Below are 23,673 nucleotides of genomic sequence, written 5' to 3' on the forward strand. Positions count from 1 at the left end.
AAAGGGCTAAATATTGTTATTCAGATATGGTCAGGAAAACTGTGTCGTGACATATATACCCATTTTACATGATTAGTGTCCTAAATAAGTTTCCCATCTCCCATCATTATGGAGACACCTGTAATTACATCCTGTCTTGGTCAGCTGTTCAAATGGCTCAATAAAATAAAAACAACTACAACTGTAATAATAATGTGTTTTTTTGTTTTTATTTTAGCTTTACAAAAGTATCTGGCTATAGACATATATACGATCTACATTGAGCAATATTAATTAAATTGAAGCATAAACAAGTCTAATCTACAAATGGCATTTGATTTTCGCCAGATTATGTCAGTAGGGACAACATATTGCAGGAAGGCCCGTCACTTTACTCTGGATTTTTCAGTTTGACATGAATGTATTCACCTGTTGTGAAGTGATATTGTAAAATAAATCAGCTTTTCCTATGTATATGTCTACATAGTAACCTCTGAATTTTAATTTTGGAATGCATTGACGGTATTACATTAGCAAAAAAATAAACCACCATAAGGTGCAACTGTCAATCACATAAATCCAGTGCTAAGTGACGGGTCTTCCCACAATTCGTTACCCCTAATTACAAAATCATGTGGCTCTTTTAAGATTGCCATGGAAGTCTACATACCCATGGAAGTCTACATACAGCTTATTGTTCTTGATGAGCTTTTGGGAACAACAACCCCGTAACGACGACTAGATCCAACACACTGCTGGACATGCTGGTGCATTAGTTCTTTGTTCTGTTGCATATCACGTATAAATATCTACATGTACATGACAAATAATGTGACAAGTCGAGACTACATAGTCTATACACAAACTGACAAAAAAAAAAGACAAGAAAGGAAGTAGATTTGCTAAGATGTAGCAAATAGTCTTGGAAGTTCTTATTTGTCTCTATGAGGACCTTTCTTGCCTAACATAATCTGAGTCCAACATGCATATCCTTTTGTTCACTCCTGCTGGATTACATTTTATGGGAAACTCTAACATAGTATACCTTTATAACATGATTCTATGAAGCATTGTTCATGTGTATGTGTGATCATTTATTTGAGCATTATGACATGGCCTTCTTGTTCACTACTGCTCGATTACATTTTATGGGAAACTCTAACATAGTATACCTTTATAACACAATTCTATGAAGCATTGTTCATGTGTGTGTGTGATCATTTATTTGAGCATTATGACATGGCCTTCTTGTTCACTCCTGCTCGATTACATTTTATGGGAAACTAACATAGTATACCTTTATAACACAATTCTATGAAGCATTGTTCATGTGTGTGTGTGATCATTTATTTGAGCATTATGACATGGCCTTCTTGTTCACTACTGCTCGATTACATTTTATGGGAAACTCTAACATAGTATACCTTTATAACACAATTCTATGAAGCATTGTTCATGTGTGTGTGTGATCATTTATTTGAGCATTATGACATGGCCTTCTTGTTCACTACTGCTCGATTACATTTTATGGGAAACTCTAACATAGTATACCTTTATAACACAATTCTATGAAGCATTGTTCATGTGTGTGTGTGATCATTTATTTGAGCATTACGACATGGCCTTGTTCACTCCTGCTCGATTACATTTTATGGGAAACTCTAACATAGTATACCTTTATAACACAATTCTATGAAGCATTGTTCGTGTGTGTGTGTGTGATCATTTATTTGAGAACTATGACATAGCATTTTGCTTTTTTGTCAGATGGTATGTACAGGAATAGGCTGATATATACAAGTATTCAGACAATATTTAAGCTCGCATTGATTATGCAAAAAATTTATTCTTATGAAATATAAAATATTGTAAACATTACAAAAAAAACCCGACAAAATACAAAAAAAAAACATGAGATTGGAAATTCCCATCACTTCATTTATGAAGGATATACAATCAATATAAAAATTCTCAAATTTTGATCATAACTGCATTTGAATATATGAAAAAAGAAAAAACAAATAGTTAACTACATGTAAGTTGCCATTTATTTTTTAATAGAAGCTTTGGAAGAAAGTATTCAGATATCTAACTTGCCTCCAACTTCCTTGGTTTGACAAAAGGCATGGCTTCAATTTATACATCTACCTAATATGCATACCAAGTACATCAATTTTTCATTCCACTACATTCTAAATTTTGTTTGGCACTATCTAAAATAATTTCTGTAAAGGTAATCTACTTTAAAAAAAAATATACACCATTTTCTCTTTAGAAACAATGATATCTTTGGCCTTCTGATTATTTCTCTTAGCAGTTAGGTTTATGGGTGCAGGACATCAGCTTTGGTTAACTGTTATGCTTCACTAAACACATGAATCTGATCGAAAGCCATAACCCAACCAGACACTACTGCATTCAAGTATTTTAACTCCTTGTCATGGGTCTCTAATGAACAGGGAGAATGGCATCTGACAGATTTAGTCAGAGTTGACCCACAGAAAAGATTCACAGGTAAAGAGATCACAAGAAAAAAAGACGAGTTAAGCACGCACCATCATTATATGGATCTTATAACCTGATTGTAATACCACAATGCTACAAGCCAAAAAATGTCCATTCTAAATTATATATCACATAGGGAAATCACCACTGATCTACTTTGTGGCCAGTTTCATCAAACAGGAAAACTTTCTGTGAGACCCCATAGATTTCCATCTTTGTTACGTAAAATTTTTATCCAGTATTAATACTCGAGATCAATATTGGAATGTTATACAAAAAGTAACCAGCATACAGACACTGAGAGATCGGAATCAGAAGAAGAATTCTGTTCAACCTGGTCAGTGATCAAACAAATGTTACCATCTTAATACGTTTGTTGTAGTAAACATTGAGCGAAGCAGAGATACAGTACACTGGACTGTACACCAGTACAAGAGGAGGTGTGGATAGAAGGTTTCAGATTTTCAATACTGATTGTGGCAAGCAAGAGAGACTCAGGAATAAAAGATGTAATAAATTACACTGGAGTGGGATTCTCTTGTAATCCTGGATCCATACCAAATTTTGCAGGAGTTTCTCATTATCTGTACTGAAATCTTAATCAAGAAGACAACCATGAGTAAATTTATATATATTTTTGCACAACAACAATCGAATCCTTGTACTGTAAACAAATTTTAAATGTAGAGTAGTTTTTTTTAACAAAAACTCACATCTGTGTCAACAAAATATTATAATACACACAGTTCTTCCGAAGAGGAACTTTTCCTGATAGTTTTTAAACGAAAGTGAACTCCTCTAAACTGAGAGGGTCCACACTCACAATAAGCCACAGAAAGGCTCAACAGTCAGGCCTTTACACTACCTGGATATACATGTAGCAGGTAGATTAATTAATTATCATGCACACAGCATGGCCTGATTTATATTATGCACATATATACATGCTATTGTTTCAGTCAGGAATGCAGTTTGAGATTATTATTATTATGCTGTTACCCAGACCTATACACTAATGTACATTTATCTTATCTTTTCTTTCTTTTTTCTATGGTTTGATTCAGCAGGAGGCACATTTGCATAACTTTCTTTGTTAACAACTCGGCACGTGGTACATGGAGCTGTGTATTCATTCATCCATAGAAATCAAAGTCATCATCCAAACTGGCCTTGCTTTTGGATTTGCCGCCTGACATCGGGAATTCTAGATCAGTGTCAGAATCCAGGTCTGAGCCAATCTTCAGAGCTGTGAACAACATGAAAATAATATTTATTAATATCAAACAAATTCGGTTACATTTTACATTATTAGATGCTTTGAACGAATTTGCTATTCTTCCAAAATGTGTGTATATAATGTATTTCTTAGATTTGTAACCTACATGTAATACATACTTGGGGATCTCACATGAAATAGCCATGTTAGTGGTATGACATTTCAACCAGATACCAATGACACAGGTTTCCATGAAACATACCTATGACCCTGGTGAACCACACTGTGGTCCTGTAGGTGCATGCTTTTAGATGGTCGACATGTAATAATGGCAATTTAAATGTAGGTTCATGATGATGTCTAGAGTTGGATACCCAGACCCAATAATCAATTTTCAAGTTAAAACTCATTTATCACTATATTTACATTAGTTCTATTGTACCTTGTGACCCGTCAAAAGTACAACACAACACTTTTTGATTACATTTACTATAACAGAAGCATTTGATAAAATGGTGACAATAAGGACATTAAGGTAGATGAACACTGGAGAAAAGTGAGGAGATGAATGCTTGTGAACTTCAAAAGTTCTTGAAGGTTCATTTGTGTAGTCAGAGCAATTCTGTCCAAGCACTAAGTAAATTGAAATCACCAAAACATGTCTAACAATTTTGACAAGTCACATGATACAGCAGGAAGTTTTTCAGCTACAAAAGAGTTGTAACACGAAACCTTGTTTTGTGGACTAGAAACCGTGCAATGCCAAGAAAGTGTAAAATCCACAATAATAATAACAGTCATACTTACTCATACTTTCTAAATGACATCAACCAATCAGGTGGTGGATAGACAAAGGTGTCATCTTATAAGCATGCTACTTTCGGAGCAAGCCCTAGTGAGATCATGCTAACACCTTACACTCACAAATCTTGGCTTTCCCCACCTTTAAAACTGCTCTTAGAAAAATATGTTCTGCAATATTTATCTGTATGTATAATATAGTTTTGGCGGTTACCTGAATTTCTGGACATACCACCCAGAGGTTTAAAGCTTGCATTTGTGCCACTGTGGATTAAGAAAATAATATGCATAAACACAAGTAAATGTATGTTCAAAAAACACAAAATGTGCATAGGAGGGGAAATCAGAGACAGAAAGGATATTTACACCTCATTCCTTCCTCAGATTCTTTCTCTTTTATCACATTACTGTACCCTTTCCCACCTGACAAATGACATTCCATGCTGCCTATAGTTTACATAAATTCCCAATAGATAAGATATCCCCAAACAAGTCGACCACTGAAATGTATGGGTCAAACTAGATATTGTTTCATTTTCTTCATTATAATAATCTAACAGCAAATGAGCACAAACTCGACTCTCTCGTCCTCCATCTCTGTGATTTACCTTTTCGCTCCGGTGAACACCCAGGCACCATGTTAAAAGACAGAATGTAAAAAATTTGACCGCCCAATAAAACAACTTCTAGAGATACTTAATCAGAGTTCAGTTGAGCACGCCACTGTAGCTGAAGAATAAGGAAATTACACACATAGAGTACAAACATTTATCAGCTGCCCTATTACCTGGTCTGGTCAACAGTGGGTGTATAGACTGGGGACATTGGGGGAGACGTGGAGCTGATCTCAGACATGACATCATCCAGCACAGGGTCAGGGGGAGGCGCAGACGCCAAGGCGGCAGGGCGAGGGCTACGGTTAGGCCGGCTCCCTGCTTTGCTGAAAACATGGCAACATAAATGTTTGTGAATTTTATTTTCCTGGAGTCTTCTACTTGACACAAGGCTTATCACCATACATTATATTTATTTGGATACTTAGTGTATGGGAGCGTTGACGTCTAATTCCAAGCCGAAGAGTTGGGGAAACCACATAAATCCCGTAGGAAATCAACATAGCCACTCATAAACCCCAAGAAACTCTGCTCCATGGGATGATGAAAGGCCAACAAATCAGAATACAATCACATTTATCAGTGGGATGAAATAGTAAACCAGATTGTATACAAAAGAAGATGTACTGAATATCGGACCATTCATAAGATTGTCACTGTCTCGCTGCGATCATCAGGCCCTGGACCAACGAGGGCATGTGTTCAAATCCAGCTCTGGCTTAGACTTTGTCAATAGGTCTGTCAGGTATCTGACAAAGGTTCAGTTACCTCCACCTATTATCCTGAAGGCTGTCATATAACTAAAATAAGACAGGGTTTACCAAAGTAATCACAAATCAGATTTCATATTTAACAGTGATGTCTCCCGAGGCACGGATAGTTCACCTTCTGGGCGTGCGAGGAGAGAGAACTGAGGCAAATTGTTTCTCTACGTCGTCATCAGTGTCATCCTCCTCTCTCTGTGGCTCCGTGGCACCACCCCTTGAGAATGTCCCAGACAGCATGTTTCTGTAGGCCTCTGTTTCTGCTCAAACAAAATCAGCCCACATTCACCTTCTGCTATAATCAGTATAGTACTACTCACAACCACATTGTTCCTTTGAAAAAGAGATTTAAATTGTTTACATAGATGTAGGTGATAGCTGTGAGGAAGATTTTACATGTATAATCATAAAATATTATGCTAAGAAGGAAAGGACATCAGAAGATATGGGTAACTGCAACTGACCCAATATTTTGCCCACTAAGTGCATATGCAGAGACAAATAACAGTCATAAAACATTACTTCTGAAGCTGGAACTTACACTGTCCAAGAGGATATCATCATGCCTCCTAAACAAACCTCAAAATCCCTTTTAAGGTCAATAGAACTCTCAAAATCAAGCAGAACTGTGAATCGCCCAATATCACCGATTTCAAAAGAAAAAGGTACAGTCTGAGAAGGACCCACAGAGAATACTGATACAGATATTCTGTTTAGTTCCAGTTAAACGTATGAGCTTTTTCTACAGTACAGAAGTGAGTGAGTGAGTGGGTGGGCGGGCGGGCGGGCGGGCGAGCAAGCGAGCGAGCGAGCGAGCGAGCGAGTGAGTGAGTGCTTGGGGTTTAACGTCGTACTCAACAATTTTTCAGTCATATGACGACGAAGGAATCCTTAGGGTGCATGTACGTGTAATGTGCCTCCTTGTTGCAGGACGGATTTCCACCGCTCTTTTATTTAGTGCTGCTTCACTGAGACGACTTACAGAAGGCAAGTAAGCCACCCCAACCCGAGCCATTATACTGATACGGGTCAACCAGTCATTGCACTATCCCCTTCATGCTGAACGCCAAGCGAGGAAGTTACAACTTCCTCTTTTAAAGTCTTAGGTGTGACTCTATCAAGCAGTACGGAAGTAAATCTTAGTAAAAAATCAATTGTTACAGGTAAATGACCCACGTCATGCTGACAACATTTACCATTTAAAGGAAGTGAGTCTTTTGGTAAACTCTGGTCAAAGAAGTCTGATTCTTCATCAGTCTGTTTGTCAATCATGCTGCCAAAGCTGAGAGGTGGCACTGGAAATCAGAACGTAAAGCAGGGTCAAATAATTGTCTGAATGATTTAATGTTGGTGTTTGACAGTATGCTTAAGAATTGTTCATTAACATGATGGCGGTTAGCTTTGTGGGTGGAGGAAAACTCTCCAATGTCAGCCAAGTGTCTTATAGAGACTCACATCCATAGAACATTCTTATTCATATCTGATTGTATAGTAATCAGAATACACATTCATTCATGAGTCAGTTAATCCATACGGGTGTTGTCATAGCAGTATTAGACACTAAATTCATTAGACGAATGAAAAGAAAACACACAATAATAACACAATGGCTGTTACATCAGGTGTTACTTCTCAGGTTTTGTGGATTTTCTGTGTAGATGCGCTCATGTCTCTCTGCAAATTATCTATGTGATGATGCAGAAAAGCATTCCTCCCAGCTTAACAGGGTGAAAGACAAGAAACTCACTATCAGTTGAACACAGCCTAATTTCACATTTAGATCTCACAGAAATTCACAGTGTACTCAATGGAATGAGATGGTCTACTAAGCCAATCAAAGTTTTTACAAACATTTTGCCAACATGAATAAAACAATAGCCGTATAAAAATGTATGGTTTATAAACTCTAAAGTGCCTGTCATCAAAAACATGGGGAAAAACTTATCAAGCTGGTCACCAGCCTATGCCTTGCTGCCTCAATTAGGTGTACTTGTCCCCATAGGTTACAAATAACACTGGGAATCTGAGAAAGTGAGAAAAACAGCAAGACTATGTTACCATCCTCAGACGGTCCTGTTTTCTTGGGACTTGCGGGAAGGAGGATGTTTCCACGAGACGAAAAGGTCACGGAGGATAAATCATCAGGCGTGTCTTCCTCTGGTATGTTCTCCAGCAAGCGCACAATCAAACTAAATGCCTGCAAATACATATCATCATGAAAAATCATGAAACAATGACAATGAATGTCAATTTCACTGGAACAAATTCATTTCACAATAAAATCCAGTTATTAATGGTAAGCAAAGGATTGAAAATTTATGTGAGGCTGATGATTTGTTCCCATCATCTGTACTGGCAGTCAAATTTTCTGTTATGAGAAAACACAATATGGGAGGAATGTCTTTGGGAAAGTAATTAATCAATATTTAGCTGTAGTTGTGAAATGATTTGATTGATCAATAATTAATGACAGCAGTCATTTTACTTAGTGTTAAATAGCCCTTAGCTAAGTGCACTTATCTCTACAACATACGTTGTCATGGTAGCTAAGGGCAAACTTAGCTAAGTGAGCTTCAAGAAACCGGCCCAGGCTCATTTGGTGATGGAAAAGTAGGCAGGGCCAAGTAGCCACAACTTCACATCACGAAGTATATGAGGAATATTATCACATTAAGTTTCATCAGTCACTGAAATAACATCATACAACCACTCTGGTCAACAGTTAGTTGCTTCAAGTACTGTACTCTTCATCATTCTGGCCAGCATGGGCACCAACAAGTATATTTAAATAACATCAACTTTATTTTGTGTTTTATGGACAAGTTAACTTCCAACAATAGAATAAAAATAACACTGAAATTCCGCCTTTTTATCTTGTGCGATGTTTTATGATTTTCCAGTTTTTCAAAGATTTCCAATCATGTAAGTATGTCGGCAACAGAAATAACTGATAAAATGGTCCACAAATTCCCACAAACTAGATAGTCTTCAAGTTTTATTTCTGTTCTTATACCCTCCTCCAACATTTAAAAAAATAGATTCCGACCAATAATTAGTAACAATCTACTAATTTGGTCTCAATAAATATATTCTAGAACCCAATTACTTTTCAATATCTAAGAAACCCATGTGTAACTTGACGCCTTGGATAACACTACATTTATAACCTAACATGCTCTTAGAAGATCTAACTGTGTGCAATGACTGTACCTTGTCTTGATTTTCTGACTTATCAGCCACCAGACCTGGTACAAACACAGCCGCTATCTCCTGAGGCCCCATCACCTTGTGCTTCTGCAGTGTACAGAAGTGTTCAAAGAGCTTATCCCATAATCCCTGACTCTCCTTGTGAAGCTGAGACCTGGCAAATCAAGGAACAGTTTCAAATCAACAAAGTTTGCAACTTATAAATCTGTTATAAATCCACACAAAAAACACATTCTTTTTTTTTTTTTCATAGAATGACATTTAGATTTTGAAGTCGTATTCGACAAGCTTTTTGAAGGTCTGATCCAAGTGCTATGGTATACATATACATGTGTAATATCAAAATAAAACAAAACACCTGTAAGAAGCATAACAGACATCTCAGTTCCTTGGATATTTTTCTATACGTATGCTGCAGGCATAACATGCCATATAATAAGAGAATCATACCTCTGTGAGAGACAATGCAAGCAATTTAAGCAAAAATAAAACCATCAGCAATGTCGTAGTGAACCTTGCTCAAATCCATCAATAATGCAGAGAGCCTCACATATTTCTGTCTTTACAGAGGTAGCACTGAGGGAAGCTATCCCTTATCTTATCACTGAAACTGCTCTGCTTATACCACAGAATCAGTTCATTACCTCATTAACAGTTATTAAAGACAATTTAAAATACTTTAAATTACTAAAAACTGTCATTTCCAGCTGACTCTGCAGGTGTTTGGTTACCTGAGTTGTGTCTGGTTTGTACAGGAGCCTGTGTTCAGGAGGGTGCGGTCAGACAGCAGACAGCCTCCTGTGAACTCTCTCACCACCAGGGTGAGCTGTTCTAATATCACCATACTCAGGGCATTCCCTTCACAGTCCTCCAGCTTCTCACCAGAGTTTGCCTGTCTGTAATAATCAACATGTGCACACAGGGCTAGTCATTACCGTTAGTTCAGATCTTGGGCAGATTCCACACCATTTAAGTGAAAAACTGAAATACGATCTTATAGTTTATTTTTTGGCTTTGAAACTTAAAATATTGTCCACATCATCAATGTTATCTTAAGACAAATGTGTGCAGTACCAAAAAGCAAGCATCGTGAATTTTAAATTTTTTAAATTTTGACTAGTCAGAAACGGCTTTGTGGAAATCACCCTTGTTCCACCAGGAGATTGTGGGCTATTTAAGTAACTAATAACATGCCTCCATAACACATGTGGTTATTACAGTTCTAATTAACTTATCCTCAGACCTCTTTGTTGAACAGGTTCTATCCTGCTCACAAACTACAAGTGGGTTCAAATTAGACGATGAAATAATAATGTTTCCTAACTTGACTGTTCAGACTACATAAACTTTTGCTTTGCAGCAACTGAACGTGAAAATACCTTGTGTCACAAAATTGACCTTTCCTTAATTCTGTTAGTGCTAAATACAAGAATTTATTATCTTCTGTTAACATTTGCCTCATTTAAATGCTGCTATTTTGATACTTTTTAATACTTTTAAACCAAAATTAGAAAAGTCTCAAAATTTTATGTGAGTTAAACTGCAGAACTAATTTGACGCATACCAAGCCAAAGAATTCTTAAAGGATACATGAAAAGGAACTCTAAAACAAAGATTACGTTTGTATGCCAAATGAAGAAAATTATGCCCCGCAATTTTTGTTAAGAAAATTTCATTTTGGGAGTATTGTTATACCTGTTAATTACCCCTCTATATTACCTCATTTTTTCATACCTGTCTTTTCCGGGTAATAGTAAACACCCCCTAACAAGCTCAATGTGATACAGTACCTGATGATTTCCTTGCGCACAGCGAGGGGAGGGTGCTGACATCTGTAGTAGCTGTCCACATTTGGCGCCATGGGTATCTCCTCTTGTAAAAACTTCAGCAGGAACAGTAATCCTTCAAGTGTCAGGTCTGGTAGGGGAGAGTTACTGAACAAAAGGGAAAAACAAACTTGCATAACAACTCTCCAATATTCTGGCTGATACTCACTAATTCTGTATATTCTCTGTATCATACCTCTCAATATTTAATTCTATATTTGACTGGCATTTTATACTGTAATGAAGAAAATTTCACCTATATGACGGCAGCTAGCATTGTGGTTGGAGCCCAGGGGAAAACCCACTACTTTTTTGTGATAGTTATCAGTGCGTATTAACTTTATAAATTATCTATTTCATAAACTTAAAGAGATTATGCATGGAGCATCCTGGTTAACTTGATCCATGACGTCATGATCAGCATCAAAGAAATCAGTAACATGCAAAACTTATGGATGGATGATGCTGGTTTATTTACAAGATCTGAGGTTACACGACATGAACCTTTTCACAAAATTTTATCAAAATCAGACAAAACCGGGTGAAATTATGAGTGTAACAAATAGACAGAAGAATAAACAAAGTGAGAGTTCCCTACATATATACATATACATTGCTTTTCCCATGGGGGGCGTGGAACTTTAAATAACATTTTTAAAAGTGACAAATTTCAAAACCCAGCCAATCCAACTAGTGTTTTGAAAATTCCCTAAATTAGTAAAATGTCAAGTTTGTCAGGCACCACTTCGCTTTTACCTGACAAGATGGGATGGGTTTGGGGGGCATACGTTCTGGCTTGTACCTGACAAGATGAGATGGGTTTGGGGACACACGTTCTGGCTTGTACCTGACAAGATGAGATGGGTTTGGGGACACACGTTCTGGCTTGTACCTGACAAGATGAGACGGGTTTGGGGACACATGTTCTGGCTTGTACCTGACAAGATGGGATGGGTTTGGGGACACACGTTCTGGCTTGTACCTGACAAGATGGGATGGGTTTGGGGACACACGTTCTGACTTGTACCTGACAAGATGGGATGGGTTTGGGGACACACATTCTGACTTTCGGGCATACCTTTTGATAGAGGAACTGTCTGATCGGAGCAGAGATCTGGGTGTGGCTGGTTCTGGTTGCTCAGGCTGGCTGGGGTTCACAAGGGGTGCTGCTGCGTCCAGGGACAGGTTCTCAAGGCCCCGCAGCTGATCTGTGTTGAACTGCCTGATGGGAAGTGTCTCGTCAGGAACGTTAATATCAGCGTAATCGCTCACTTCCTCATCCTCTTCCTCAGCCACCGTCTCCATGGAAGGCTTGTGATCTTTGAATTATCAATCAAATAATTTTAACCATCTTGTGTGACTCAGATGGGCACCTATATTTAAAAACTGACTTTCAAGGATCTCATATCCTATGTTTTCCAGCTCTTTCAAGAGTCAATCAGTTCAAGTACAAACATACATATTGATAGCTATTTTATCAATTCATTCCTAATATAACACTGAATGACTGACTTTCAACAACTTATTCCCACATAATCTCTTTTCCAAAGACTCCAAGTATTTTCAAGGAGCTCAAGGTCCAAGGAGAGCCCTGAGTAAAACTGATGGCCAGTTTATTACCTATAATTTGAGGTTCATGATGTCTCTGCTGGTGTAATGGTAAGAGATGAGGAGCAGGGCGGGAGTAACTGTACTTTGATCCTCCTGGCTCCTCCTTTTCCTCTTCCTTATACTCATCCTCATCTTCCTCGATTGTCTGACTGGAAATATCCTCGTGAGAAAATTCTCTCTTACTCCCCCATGCCAGAGCTAGACAACTCCTCCAGAGTTATCTCCCCTTTGTCTCCACTTCCTGATGCAGCCATGTCAAGCTCTGCAGTTCTGCCCATTTTCATTTTGTTGTGATCAGTTTTATGGGTATATGGCAAATCACGGACAGCTTTGATGTTGCTGTGGAATTCAGCATGATGATGTTTTCCTAAGCTGCCCTTGTGCTGAGGTTGTGGGTGTTGCTGATGAGGCTGTTGCTCATGCTGTACATGTAGTCTTTCGAATTCTTCTTTTTGATCCTGATAAGTAGAAATCCAAAGCAAAAGTGCAACTGCAGAATTTCATGGCCATTCTTTTTTTTTTCTCCACTCCATATATCACTGTCATCCAGTGTAAGATCCTTTGCTTCAGGGGCCTAATTTATCTATTTATTTCATTGTTTTTTACAGCACACTCAAGAATAGTTCGCTTAAGACCGTGGCCATTAGTATCGTTGGAGGAAGCCATCCAGGGCATGGGGGAAACCCAAAATTATCCACAGGCTGCTGCTAGACCTTCCCATACACATACAGCCACAGAGGACATCAGCATTGGCCAGAGGCTCATGTACCATTAGGGACCATTTTACAAAGAGGATGTTAGCTAGGTCAAACGTCACTATACCAATTCCTCAAACCTTATCTTATGTGAAAGAGCAACTTTCAGTGCAATCTATGCACATTTTTAATTTGATTTTGGAAACAAAACTTGGTTGGATGGTTCAGTTTCAGGGCTTCACAAAAAGTATAATTATATCAGTCAACACAGACCAAATGCCTTCAGAATATGTTTGAATAAACATACGAAATGAAGAATTACAGTATCACACTGACGTTTCTAGGGTACATGTCGTAAAAGTTACACTTGATGCACATTACACGTACCACCGTCTGTAAAATGGGCCCCAGGTGTCTTCACTCTAACCTCCATCCGTGTCTCAGTCTTACTCTGAATACATGTATTTCAATTACCCGTCAGGTTTAAGGTTGGATTCAACCATACAAACCTCGCTGGTCAAAGGATGTCAGGAGACAGTAAAAAGACTGCTTAGCCAGCAAAATACATTGCTTTTGAACTGAATTTTTGGAGCATGGCATGTCTAATTTTTGGTACATGTACTCAGTGCTCCTTCACTGAAGTGGCATGGCAAGGACACCATAAATCATAAGGTCACCAAGTTTCTTTTGGTTGGTGAAAACGGACATATAATTCTGAGGAATACAAACCTTCTCTGCCCCATCCAGATCTATCAAGGATTTCCAGTTGGGGTATTTATCTTTCAGCTGAGATTCATACTGCTTCTGTCAATTCACATAAGAGAAAAAGCAAAGCTGAAATATGTTCTAACAAGCAGTGACCTGAGGTCATTTAGCCTTCACTCACTGAAAACATACTGGCTGAGATACCTTTCAACATCTGACTGTGTTCCTGACAAAGATCGGCTGTTCTTCATTTGTTACACTATTAAGTATTTAGTTTCAATCTTGTGACATGTACATGTATACCACTGCCTACTGATTTAAGAAGCATCATGTCATGTCAACACAGTGCATCTTTAACAAGACCAGCAAGAGTTTGATTTGTTCTGTACTTCACTTGATTATACACATGGTAATGACCTCAAGTTGGGTCTTCTGCAAAACAAAGTAAAACTTTCAACAAATGGCCAACAAACAACAATCATGGATATAAACCAGTGCATTTTACTGTTAGCGCCATAGTTATTAAATGACCAGTAGTCACATGGTAGATTTTATATTCCTCTCTCAACTCAACACATCTGACATCTCCCGGGGGACACCACTCCTACCAAGTAACTAAGTATCTCAAATACTTCCAGCGATAAAGTCACTGTAACACCACTGTAACACAACAGCTTGATCTGACCATACAACACTGCTGAAGGGGAAATCTGTTAACTTGGCAAAAACTTTATACAACACAAATGTTCAGAATGTAGAGCCTAAACTTACCTTTAACATTTTCAACTTCTCTGTCCTCAGTGTCACACTGGACAAATGACCCTCAATTCTATCAAAATCTTGCAAAATTTTCTCATTTCGTTGTCGGCTTTTTTTCCTCATCTGAACATATTCGTTTCCAATAGCTCTGAAGCTTGGCTGCTTTCAATTTTGATCTGAATGGCGAAAGTAAATCTACCTTATTTTCAATGTTTGAGGTAATTTCAAATCATTTATAGAAAAATAATGAACATCCATGGCTGCGGTAATGAAACAGAGAAAAAAAAGGCATAAACAAAGACCTAGAAATACATGTACAGTGAGACTTTAAAGTTTCTGAACAACTAAAAAAAACAAAAAAAGAAAGATTGTGGGAGTCAGTAACAACCAGCTTGCAGCAATGTACACGGAGCATAAGCATTGCTTTCTAAAACTTACACATATATATTCATGTACATGTAGGTAAGATAACATTTCTAAACAAAAGTATAGAGAAACAGTCACTTCATAAATATTTAAATTTATCATCCATCACAGATTCTGTAAAAGACTGTTAGAATCTTAAACTGTAAGCTTATTCTTTCAATCATTTTTAAATTTAATACTTACAATCTCTTATCTGTTTTTAAATAGGAAAAACAGCTGCTGTTCAAGTCGAATGCGTTCTTGTTCTCTGGATTAAGAACCAAGAACATTGTATGTGACCAAGAGATGTGTAAAATGAATATTCTACTCAATAAGTGACATTACAATAAAAACTGGCACAGATTTCAGGCTGTTTTTCACACATTTTTGTACAACAATTGGGGGCCAGGGTTACACCATAAATTCAGATCCTCAATATAAAAAGTTCACTTTAGGTCATTCAATGTGAATACATTTTAGACTACTGTCGTATGAGCCATAAATGTCAACCCACTTAAAAACTGATTCGAGTAAGACTTCAGACTGAAATTTCGCTTCAGACTGAAAGACTGAAAATATTTGATAATTTCAGCTCTTCAGAATGATGACCTCAATCCAATATGCTGTAAAGATGTGAAATTTATAGATTCCAGTTTACACATTTGTAAAATAGCCTGATAGTAGATAAATTATATGAAGCAATCATTTATCTGAAATTATGAATATTAGCATCATTCAAATTCGTCACTTGATGACCTACATGTAGGCTCAATTTGAAGCCATCCTTTTTTATTTCCAGTTCTTAAAAAACAGTTATATATAATGACCAACATTCTGACCACTTTGGCATGAACAACCAATTAGGATAACAGGTGGCAAAAAATGATAATGTGGGCAAGAGTGTCATCAGAGAAGTTGATTACACAAAAGAGTGTGTCATATGAACACCAACATCCAGAGATTATCAAATTGCAGGAAAATAGTTTTTTGTGTACAATCAGGGCATACAGAGACTACTCTGTACATGTTTAAAATGTAATGTATCTGCTACAACACATAAACACATGTCCTGTTGGTAAAAATTGAAGGGGTTGGTTATACAAAAATGAGCCACATATTGGTAACAGGGAAATACAAATTTATGAAATTCTAACATCTGTAAACGGCAAATTTGTAAATATGCAAATAGCAAATTTGTTTTTTCAGTGAGTATTAAAAATAAACTGTGGTTACACAAATATACAACAAAAACAAACATTTCTGTTATTCTTAAGTTCCCATCCTTACAGATGGGGAGAAAGCTAATAAAAAATATTTGTAAGCTTGCACTTCTAATTCTGCCAAAAGTATTTGGTGATACTTGCAAAAATATTTTATATCACCACACTGATTACCATCTAGAAAAAAAAGGCATCTGCATGACAAAAATAGCCTTAATGTCAAAGGATTGCACATATCTTATAATACCCTAATTCTTCAACCTTTTCAACCACCTTGTGCGACCAACATTTCAAAGCATTCTGAGAAAACTATGAGGTGTATAGAAATTATTTGCACAGTTTTAGGAAGCTTGCATCTTTAGTGACAAAACCAAATCATTTTAGAGTCACTTTCATAATAACTGTACATATTAACTCCATTAAAGCGAACTGCTTTATGGGTCAAATAGATTGAAGATTTACAGTAATTATATACATATATATCATGCAAAACCATGCACTCTTACAAGTTTATTCCATCTGTGCCAGGATGATAAGCATATCGTAAATTAAACTTATGATCAATCATTCTGTTTCCACTATATGTCTGAATTTCAGACAGACTTAAGTTGCTCCTTAATATGCAAAATGGTTGAGGAATTAAGCTATGTCAACTCGTAACAGGAACCCACTGTCAGTACATGAGTTAAACCTTTCGGGGCTTGTATGTGGCACAAAGCCTTATTAACTTGAAGATTTAAACTAATCACAGTAGGCTGAGCCCCATTTCTGCGTGTCCTGTAATGCTGCACTGTCCTGCAATGTTGCTTTGTCATACTTTTAAGTGTTTTTATCTTCATAAAAGACCTCTCCACACAATATTTTGCAAACGGTTACAGTGCATATGGAGCCTATAATTCTTAAGCAGAAAAACCAGTGAATCACATGCAAAATACGGGTGCAGCCAAATTCGTCTATCTGACCAGAGGGACACAGTGTGACGTCCCAATGTTCCGGAGGGTGCATCAAAAAATCGCACGAGTTAATATGACTCCAGTGCTGTGCCGATGTCAAGACTCGGTCACCAGGGAGTGAACATAGGCCAGAGTAAAGCCTCAAGCTCACTACCATTACAGCGTTAGTTTACTATTCAACTACAAGTTACTAATCAACTACAAGTTACTAGGTGTGATTCATTAGGCCAGCACATCCCACAACCCCATCACCAGTTATGACATTTAAGTGTCATGTATGACTTTCGGTTGGGTTATAGCGGCCATTTTGAGGCCTGACATTTACTTAGGTAAGCCAACATAATTTTGGTAATTGCAAATATTTACCCTATGCCCTGGACGTGAAGATAGCAAGTTGCAATGTAAACTCTGCTACTCCTAATGCAAAGTGCTCGATATGTCATGATTCACAAATTTTATGTTCATGTTAAATCAAACCTACCACTGTTAAGACGTTCAATGAGTTAATTTCTATGTTAACCATACGTTCGAGGTTATACGATTTCAGACTCATGAGGAGCTTACTTTTCGTGCAGTGACGCTTGTAATTCTTTCTGTCGTTGATAGAACCCGACATTTGACGACGCCATGTTGATGCTTAATGTTGCCAGCCCTTTCCTCCCTCAAATACAAAAGAGTTCTTCTGTTCATGGCTCTGATGACACCAACACGTGTCCAGGCACGCATGTTACTGGACTGGCAGGGTCTGCTAGTGACTTCTCCTTTCGCAAAGGGTATTCAGTGTTGGACCATAAGCGGAAATAAAAAAAAAAATAAAAAAACAAAATTGCATTTGCACGCGTCTGGAAAAATTTTAAAGGCAATGGTGTTTGCATGATGTTAAAATGTGACCCGCGTATTTGTATTCTTAGTAAACAGAAGTTACGGTAGCGTATATAAACAATATATAGGCTTATACACGAAACAGGCCAACACAGTGCCGTATTTTGTGTTAAAATTTTTGATTTTCATTTTATGTGTATCAGGTTTTTTCTACAAAAATTCATAAAGCTATAGGACTATGACTTTTTTCCTATTGGCCTGTATAGGCTGTAGATGGTGGCCTTCTGTGTCTATTAGGCCTATATATATGCTAGGGGAAGATGGGCCAATAAGGGACACTTCGTTTCAAACGTCTAAATTTTACATTAATTTAAGCAGTGTAACTCCAAGTGAATATTTTGAAGATGTTACATATAATGTCTTTACAATAAACCTCAAGAAAGTGTATTTGACTTAAATATTTTCAATAGAATGAATGCATGAAGCCTTGGGATTTAACGTCGTACCTAACAAATTTTCAGTCATATGACGACGAGGAGGTGCGTGTAGATAGATTGTGTCTTCTTATGGCAGGGCGAGTCCATGCATGCCGCCACTGAAGTCCAAAGTGCTGCCGCCACTGAAGTATCATGCCGAAGACACTAGACATGACATCACACCCAGTCACATTATACTAACACCGGATCAACTGGTAATATTTCCTTCCTCTAACCTCTCAGTGCTGAGCTGAGGCAGCATCAAGTGCCATTTTTAAAGTCTTTGCTATAACCCAACCCAGGTTTTATCATGAGGTCTCCCGAGTTCGGTTTTCAATAGAAAGCGGAAAGGAAAAAACTCAGGAAATGATCTATTTTGCTCCAACCTATAAGACAACCCTTGGGGCAACCCAGTGTTTCATATTACCCCATAGATAAACTAATGGATATTAAGCGTTCAAAGTGATTGTAAATATTAAAGTTTCATTTACTTCTACAGTCATGCATCAACGTGCAATTAAAAGAAAAACATTGTCAGGCCAGGGTATATTTGAGTGGATATATTTGAATGGATAGTGTCTCGTGACAGAAAAACAACTTGAGATGAACTCGCATGTCTTAACCGGTTATTAATCAGCCATCATTGTCACTAATTCCAGCACAGGCTATGTGTACGCAGTCTAAACAAACAGAAGATTGTATCATACCATCCAAAAGGCTGGTGCTCCACAGTTCGGAACATCAAACAGTAGGTCATTCAGTGAATCATCTTCCCTTTTTGGCGGTGGCGAGAAGATGTGGGACGGTGGAATATACCCAAAAACCTCCACACACGCTGTGGCCAGTACTGACGACGTGGACAATTGTGGAATTTTGGACGATCCAGAAACTTGGGTGAATTCAGAACCTGAGGATGGTTCGGAAACGGGTGAAGGTTTAAGAGATGCGGGTGTTCTTTGAGCTATAGATTGTTGAGGAACTGAGGATGGGAATGGTGAAGGAGCTTAGGGTAGTTCGGGAGGATTTTAGTAGAGATGGGGATGGTATAGCCTACATCAGGATCTGGGGAAACATCGAGAATTAAGGACAGAACGTCAGGAACTTGGGATGTCTAAAGATTAGCAGATGACACATATCAGTTTTATTTTCTCTATCATTTGAATATTTTTGGTGTGCTTTAAATCTACATACAAAATGCATTTTAACCAGCAAGAGACTTTGAACATATACTTTATTAAAACTCTGTCGTGTGAAAGAAAATTATGTCTACATGGTGGGGCAAAATGGAACACGATTTCATCTTGTCTCACTATGGGGCGTTCTCTTTTGCCCCAGACACTCAATTTTGATGACCTGTGTCAGCATTGAAATGAGAAAGCAAAATGGCGTCGTTCTTCTCTACATTATGAAGTCCACCATTCTTGGAAATATAACAGAAATATCATGTACCAAAATCTTCACTGGGCTGCACGATTTTGATGACTCCATCTTGCTAAAAAAGAACTACGTCGGTATGCCTTAAACGCATAGCGCATTGCCGAAACTGTGGCCATAATTTGTTCAGAAAATCAGTTCAGAAGTTCATGAAAAAAAATGTGTATTGATTGCCCTTTGAAGAGAGTAAAATAATTTGATTGTTTTCTCCAAAAATGGCCTACTTTAGATCAGAATATTCCAAATTCTTCACTGGGCTGCACAATGTTTATGGGTCCATCTTGCTAAACGAAAACTACATCGGTATACCTCAAACGCTTCACGCCACTACAGAAACTGCGGCCGTAATTTGTTCAGAAAATCCAACAACATGAATGAGATAGGGGCTGAAGATATGAACACTGCACACAGTATTCTCAGTAATGATTTTACTGCGATACATGTGTGAATACCTTCCAAAATATGTATGCAGAAATTTAAAATAAACAACCCCCAATGAGTTATACTATATCTTCAAAGCTAATATGGGAAAGAAATGAGTTCTACTCATGTAGATTACATATAAGCAGTGTTAGCCTAATTCTGGTGCCTTAGTTCGTACTAGAAGTTACAGAAATAAACTCACCCATTCTTTGTTGGCTCATCGAAGACCCCTTTTCTCCAGCGAAGAAAAACATGCATGGAAAACAAATAAATGGAAAACAATCAACAAATTAATGAACAAATCAACATTCCAAAGATTACCAAACACTTTGACATTCAACACTCGAGTAATATCTGATCCCCAATTAACATCTGGCAGTTTTAATAAATATTTCTCTATAACAATAGCTCAGGAAATTACTTCTGCCTAATAAAGCATTTGTTAAATATCTCATCAAGCCTTTTGATGGGGATTTTGTTACTGAGCCTTTTTAGTGCAGAAATATAAAAACATTACACCTGGTCTTAAACATGGAGCACGTGGGATAGATGGTGATTGTGAACTTGTTTAACAAACCCTATCATGTAGAGGTAATATCTCATGTAGCGATTCTATCTACAGATCTGGTATATTCCCTTGGATGATGGAAATAGGAAAAGCTAACACAATCCACAAACCTAAGAAAAAATCACAAACTGAAAACTATGTCCCAGTTTCTGTTTTACCCTATTTTAGAGCAGTATTTATATTTATTTAAAATGTTTATACTCTCTTCATCTCAATTCTCCGTGCTTACAATTCGACGTCTTTATAGCTATATTATCAGTCTTCTCGAAAAACTTACTTGCGCCGAAGAGTAAAAACAATGCATGGAGCATATATGGTACCATTTCTAGATTCAGCCAAAGCATTCAGTAGAGTTAATCATAAAATCCTTCAAGAGAATAACGGATTTTGTAAAGAAAACAACCAATTGCTAAAAAGGGACTTGACGGATCGTTGTCGAAGTGCCATTTTTAATTATAGTTAGTCGGTACCATATTTCATACTCCGCGGAATGCCACAGGGATCTACACTGGGCCCTCTGCTCTTCATTGTATAACTATAAATGACATTAAATTGTCAGATTTAACGAATATACTATATTATTTGCTCAAGATGTACGTGCACATCTTGTCGGTGATAACAATATGGCGTTGGGTTAAATGAATGGCTTATCAGTTACAGATTACTCTTTATGTTTCACGGACTGCTCTGATCAATAACAGTAAATATCTACGGTTTACACATACAGGGAAGAAAAGTTAATTCAAGTACCATGACATTTTCATAAGTGAAAAGTAAAATGATAAGTAAACCCCATGATGTAGCCATTGAAACTATTTCCAGAAACATAATTTTATATCAAGTCAAAAATTGTCTTCATATGCAAACCTTGCAAATTCTTTACTATTCACCCATTTATCCTTGTTATGGTAATGTTATATTTACAAAAACAAAAAAAGGTTCTCCAAAAAAGGTGTTCGTATGTATGTATGTATATATGTATGTATGTTTATATGTGTGTATGTTCGATGTAGGTATGTATGTATATGTGTATGTATATGTATGCAGGGGTTTAACTTCGTTTTTCAATTGTATGACGGTGAGGTGTCCTTATAGGTGTGTGCACATACATGCCACGTCTTCTTGCCGCAGGGTGAAGGGAGAGGAGACCATGAAGACAAAACATCCCACACGGTAACATTATACTGATAATCGAAGGCGTAGACTCAGAGTCAACCAATCCGGTTTCCTTGCTCTATAACTTTTCAGTGCTGAGCGTCAATTCAGGCAGCAACAAGTAAAGAGGTGTCCGTGCCATTTCGAATGAAGACAATAATACGCATATATAGCCCTCCTCTGTTTAGAGAGTATGGTATTCCGCCGATCCACAGTCTAAGCAAATTTATACTGCTTTTATTTGGTCATAAATGTATTCATTATTCGTAGCTGTCAGTTTTTACCAAATCTTTCAGAAAAGTCGTCGTGTTTCTCAGTATGTCAACAGACAACCATACAACTATTTATATAAACCATTGCACAAAACAGAATTTATATTTTGGTCGGTTTCAAATTGTTCCCCTTACATAAAGGGCATACTCCTTACAGCGCACGCGTCGCTCTCTACGTTCGCTTTACATCTCTGCCACCACTAGCAAATTTTACACAAGAATCTTGGTCAACACCGATGTCACTAGGGTTATCTAGGGGCCTAGATATACATGGGGGGGGGGGGCTACCATCTGAATTTCTGCCAGCTACTGGCGATCCAGTTAATCAAATGACCATCTACAGCGTTATTCTGAAACATCACAGCAGGAATCCGTATTGATCCAAATTTCACCACTGTGACAACCCTGTCAAGCTGCGCCTGTGTTGTGCAGTATTTATAATACTACCTGTGGAGAAAAAAGAAATAACATCACTATATACACAGATGCGTTCACAGTCGGGGGTTAATCGTTGGCAACAATGCAACGTGTCAGATGAGGTGTATTTGTATAAAGCATGCAGCTCACTCATTAAAAACAAGCTGCATCATTCGCTATTTAGATAGATTAGGTTACTATCAGCATTGTCGTTAATCACCATATACTTACAATTACAGTATTCCCACCAAGCTGTAATTATACGGTCTGTATTTATTAAGATGTTAGACAGGGTGATTTTTCTGGTCGGACTGGCCTTAATGGTTGTTTTGGTTCAGGAGACTATCCAAGCCCCAACCGGTGAACAGAAGTGTCCATATCTGGCAAATGACGTCGAGTATCGTTTCCAACAAAGTGAGGAGTCTGGCCCAAAGCTTGAAATAACGGTAATAATTGTCACTTTTTATGGTAATAATTCTGGTCTTTCTCTATTTCTGTGCATATGAATTGTGATAATTACCATAAAAGTTAATTTCATACGCCTGTGACTTAAATTTTGAATTTTGTATCGGTGAATGAGAAGAGTATAATTTCTTCATATACAGATTTGTCTTTTGTTTGGTAATATTGTAGCCTCACATGCACGTCTGTGTTCCTATTTTTCGGACTACATGTACATTTCATCATGTGGACATCTGCGGAAAAGGACGCCACTATATATAAACTACCGGGCAAAAGAAACGTATAACCTTTTTCAGCACCACAAGAAAGAGAAAGAAAGACAGACAGTATCAACATGATAAGCATTATATTGCAATAAACCATTTTCCAAGTTCTGTTCAAAAA

The 23,673-nt window shown here is 37.5% G+C and overlaps 1 protein-coding gene across 1 annotated transcript; it reads right to left on the reverse strand.

Annotated features, from left to right (window-relative positions):
- Positions 1-190: 190 nt before the first annotated feature.
- Positions 191-17,889, reverse strand: LOC135469271 (centrosomal protein kizuna-like). The gene is given in 18 exon segments (XM_064747885.1): positions 191-3,730; positions 4,716-4,765; positions 5,289-5,441; positions 6,001-6,139; positions 7,076-7,174; positions 7,938-8,076; positions 9,090-9,240; positions 9,818-9,982; positions 10,877-11,020; positions 11,991-12,231; positions 12,533-12,708; positions 12,710-12,981; positions 13,948-14,022; positions 14,695-14,799; positions 14,801-14,858; positions 15,292-15,311; positions 15,313-15,355; positions 17,825-17,889. Coding segments are annotated over 18 exon segments (2,208 nt in total). The 3' UTR covers positions 191-3,617.
- Positions 17,890-23,673: the final 5,784 nt, after the last annotated feature.

Source organism: Liolophura sinensis, chromosome 6 (genome assembly GCF_032854445.1).
Source record: "Liolophura sinensis isolate JHLJ2023 chromosome 6, CUHK_Ljap_v2, whole genome shotgun sequence".
NCBI lineage: Eukaryota > Metazoa > Mollusca > Polyplacophora > Chitonida > Chitonidae > Liolophura > Liolophura sinensis.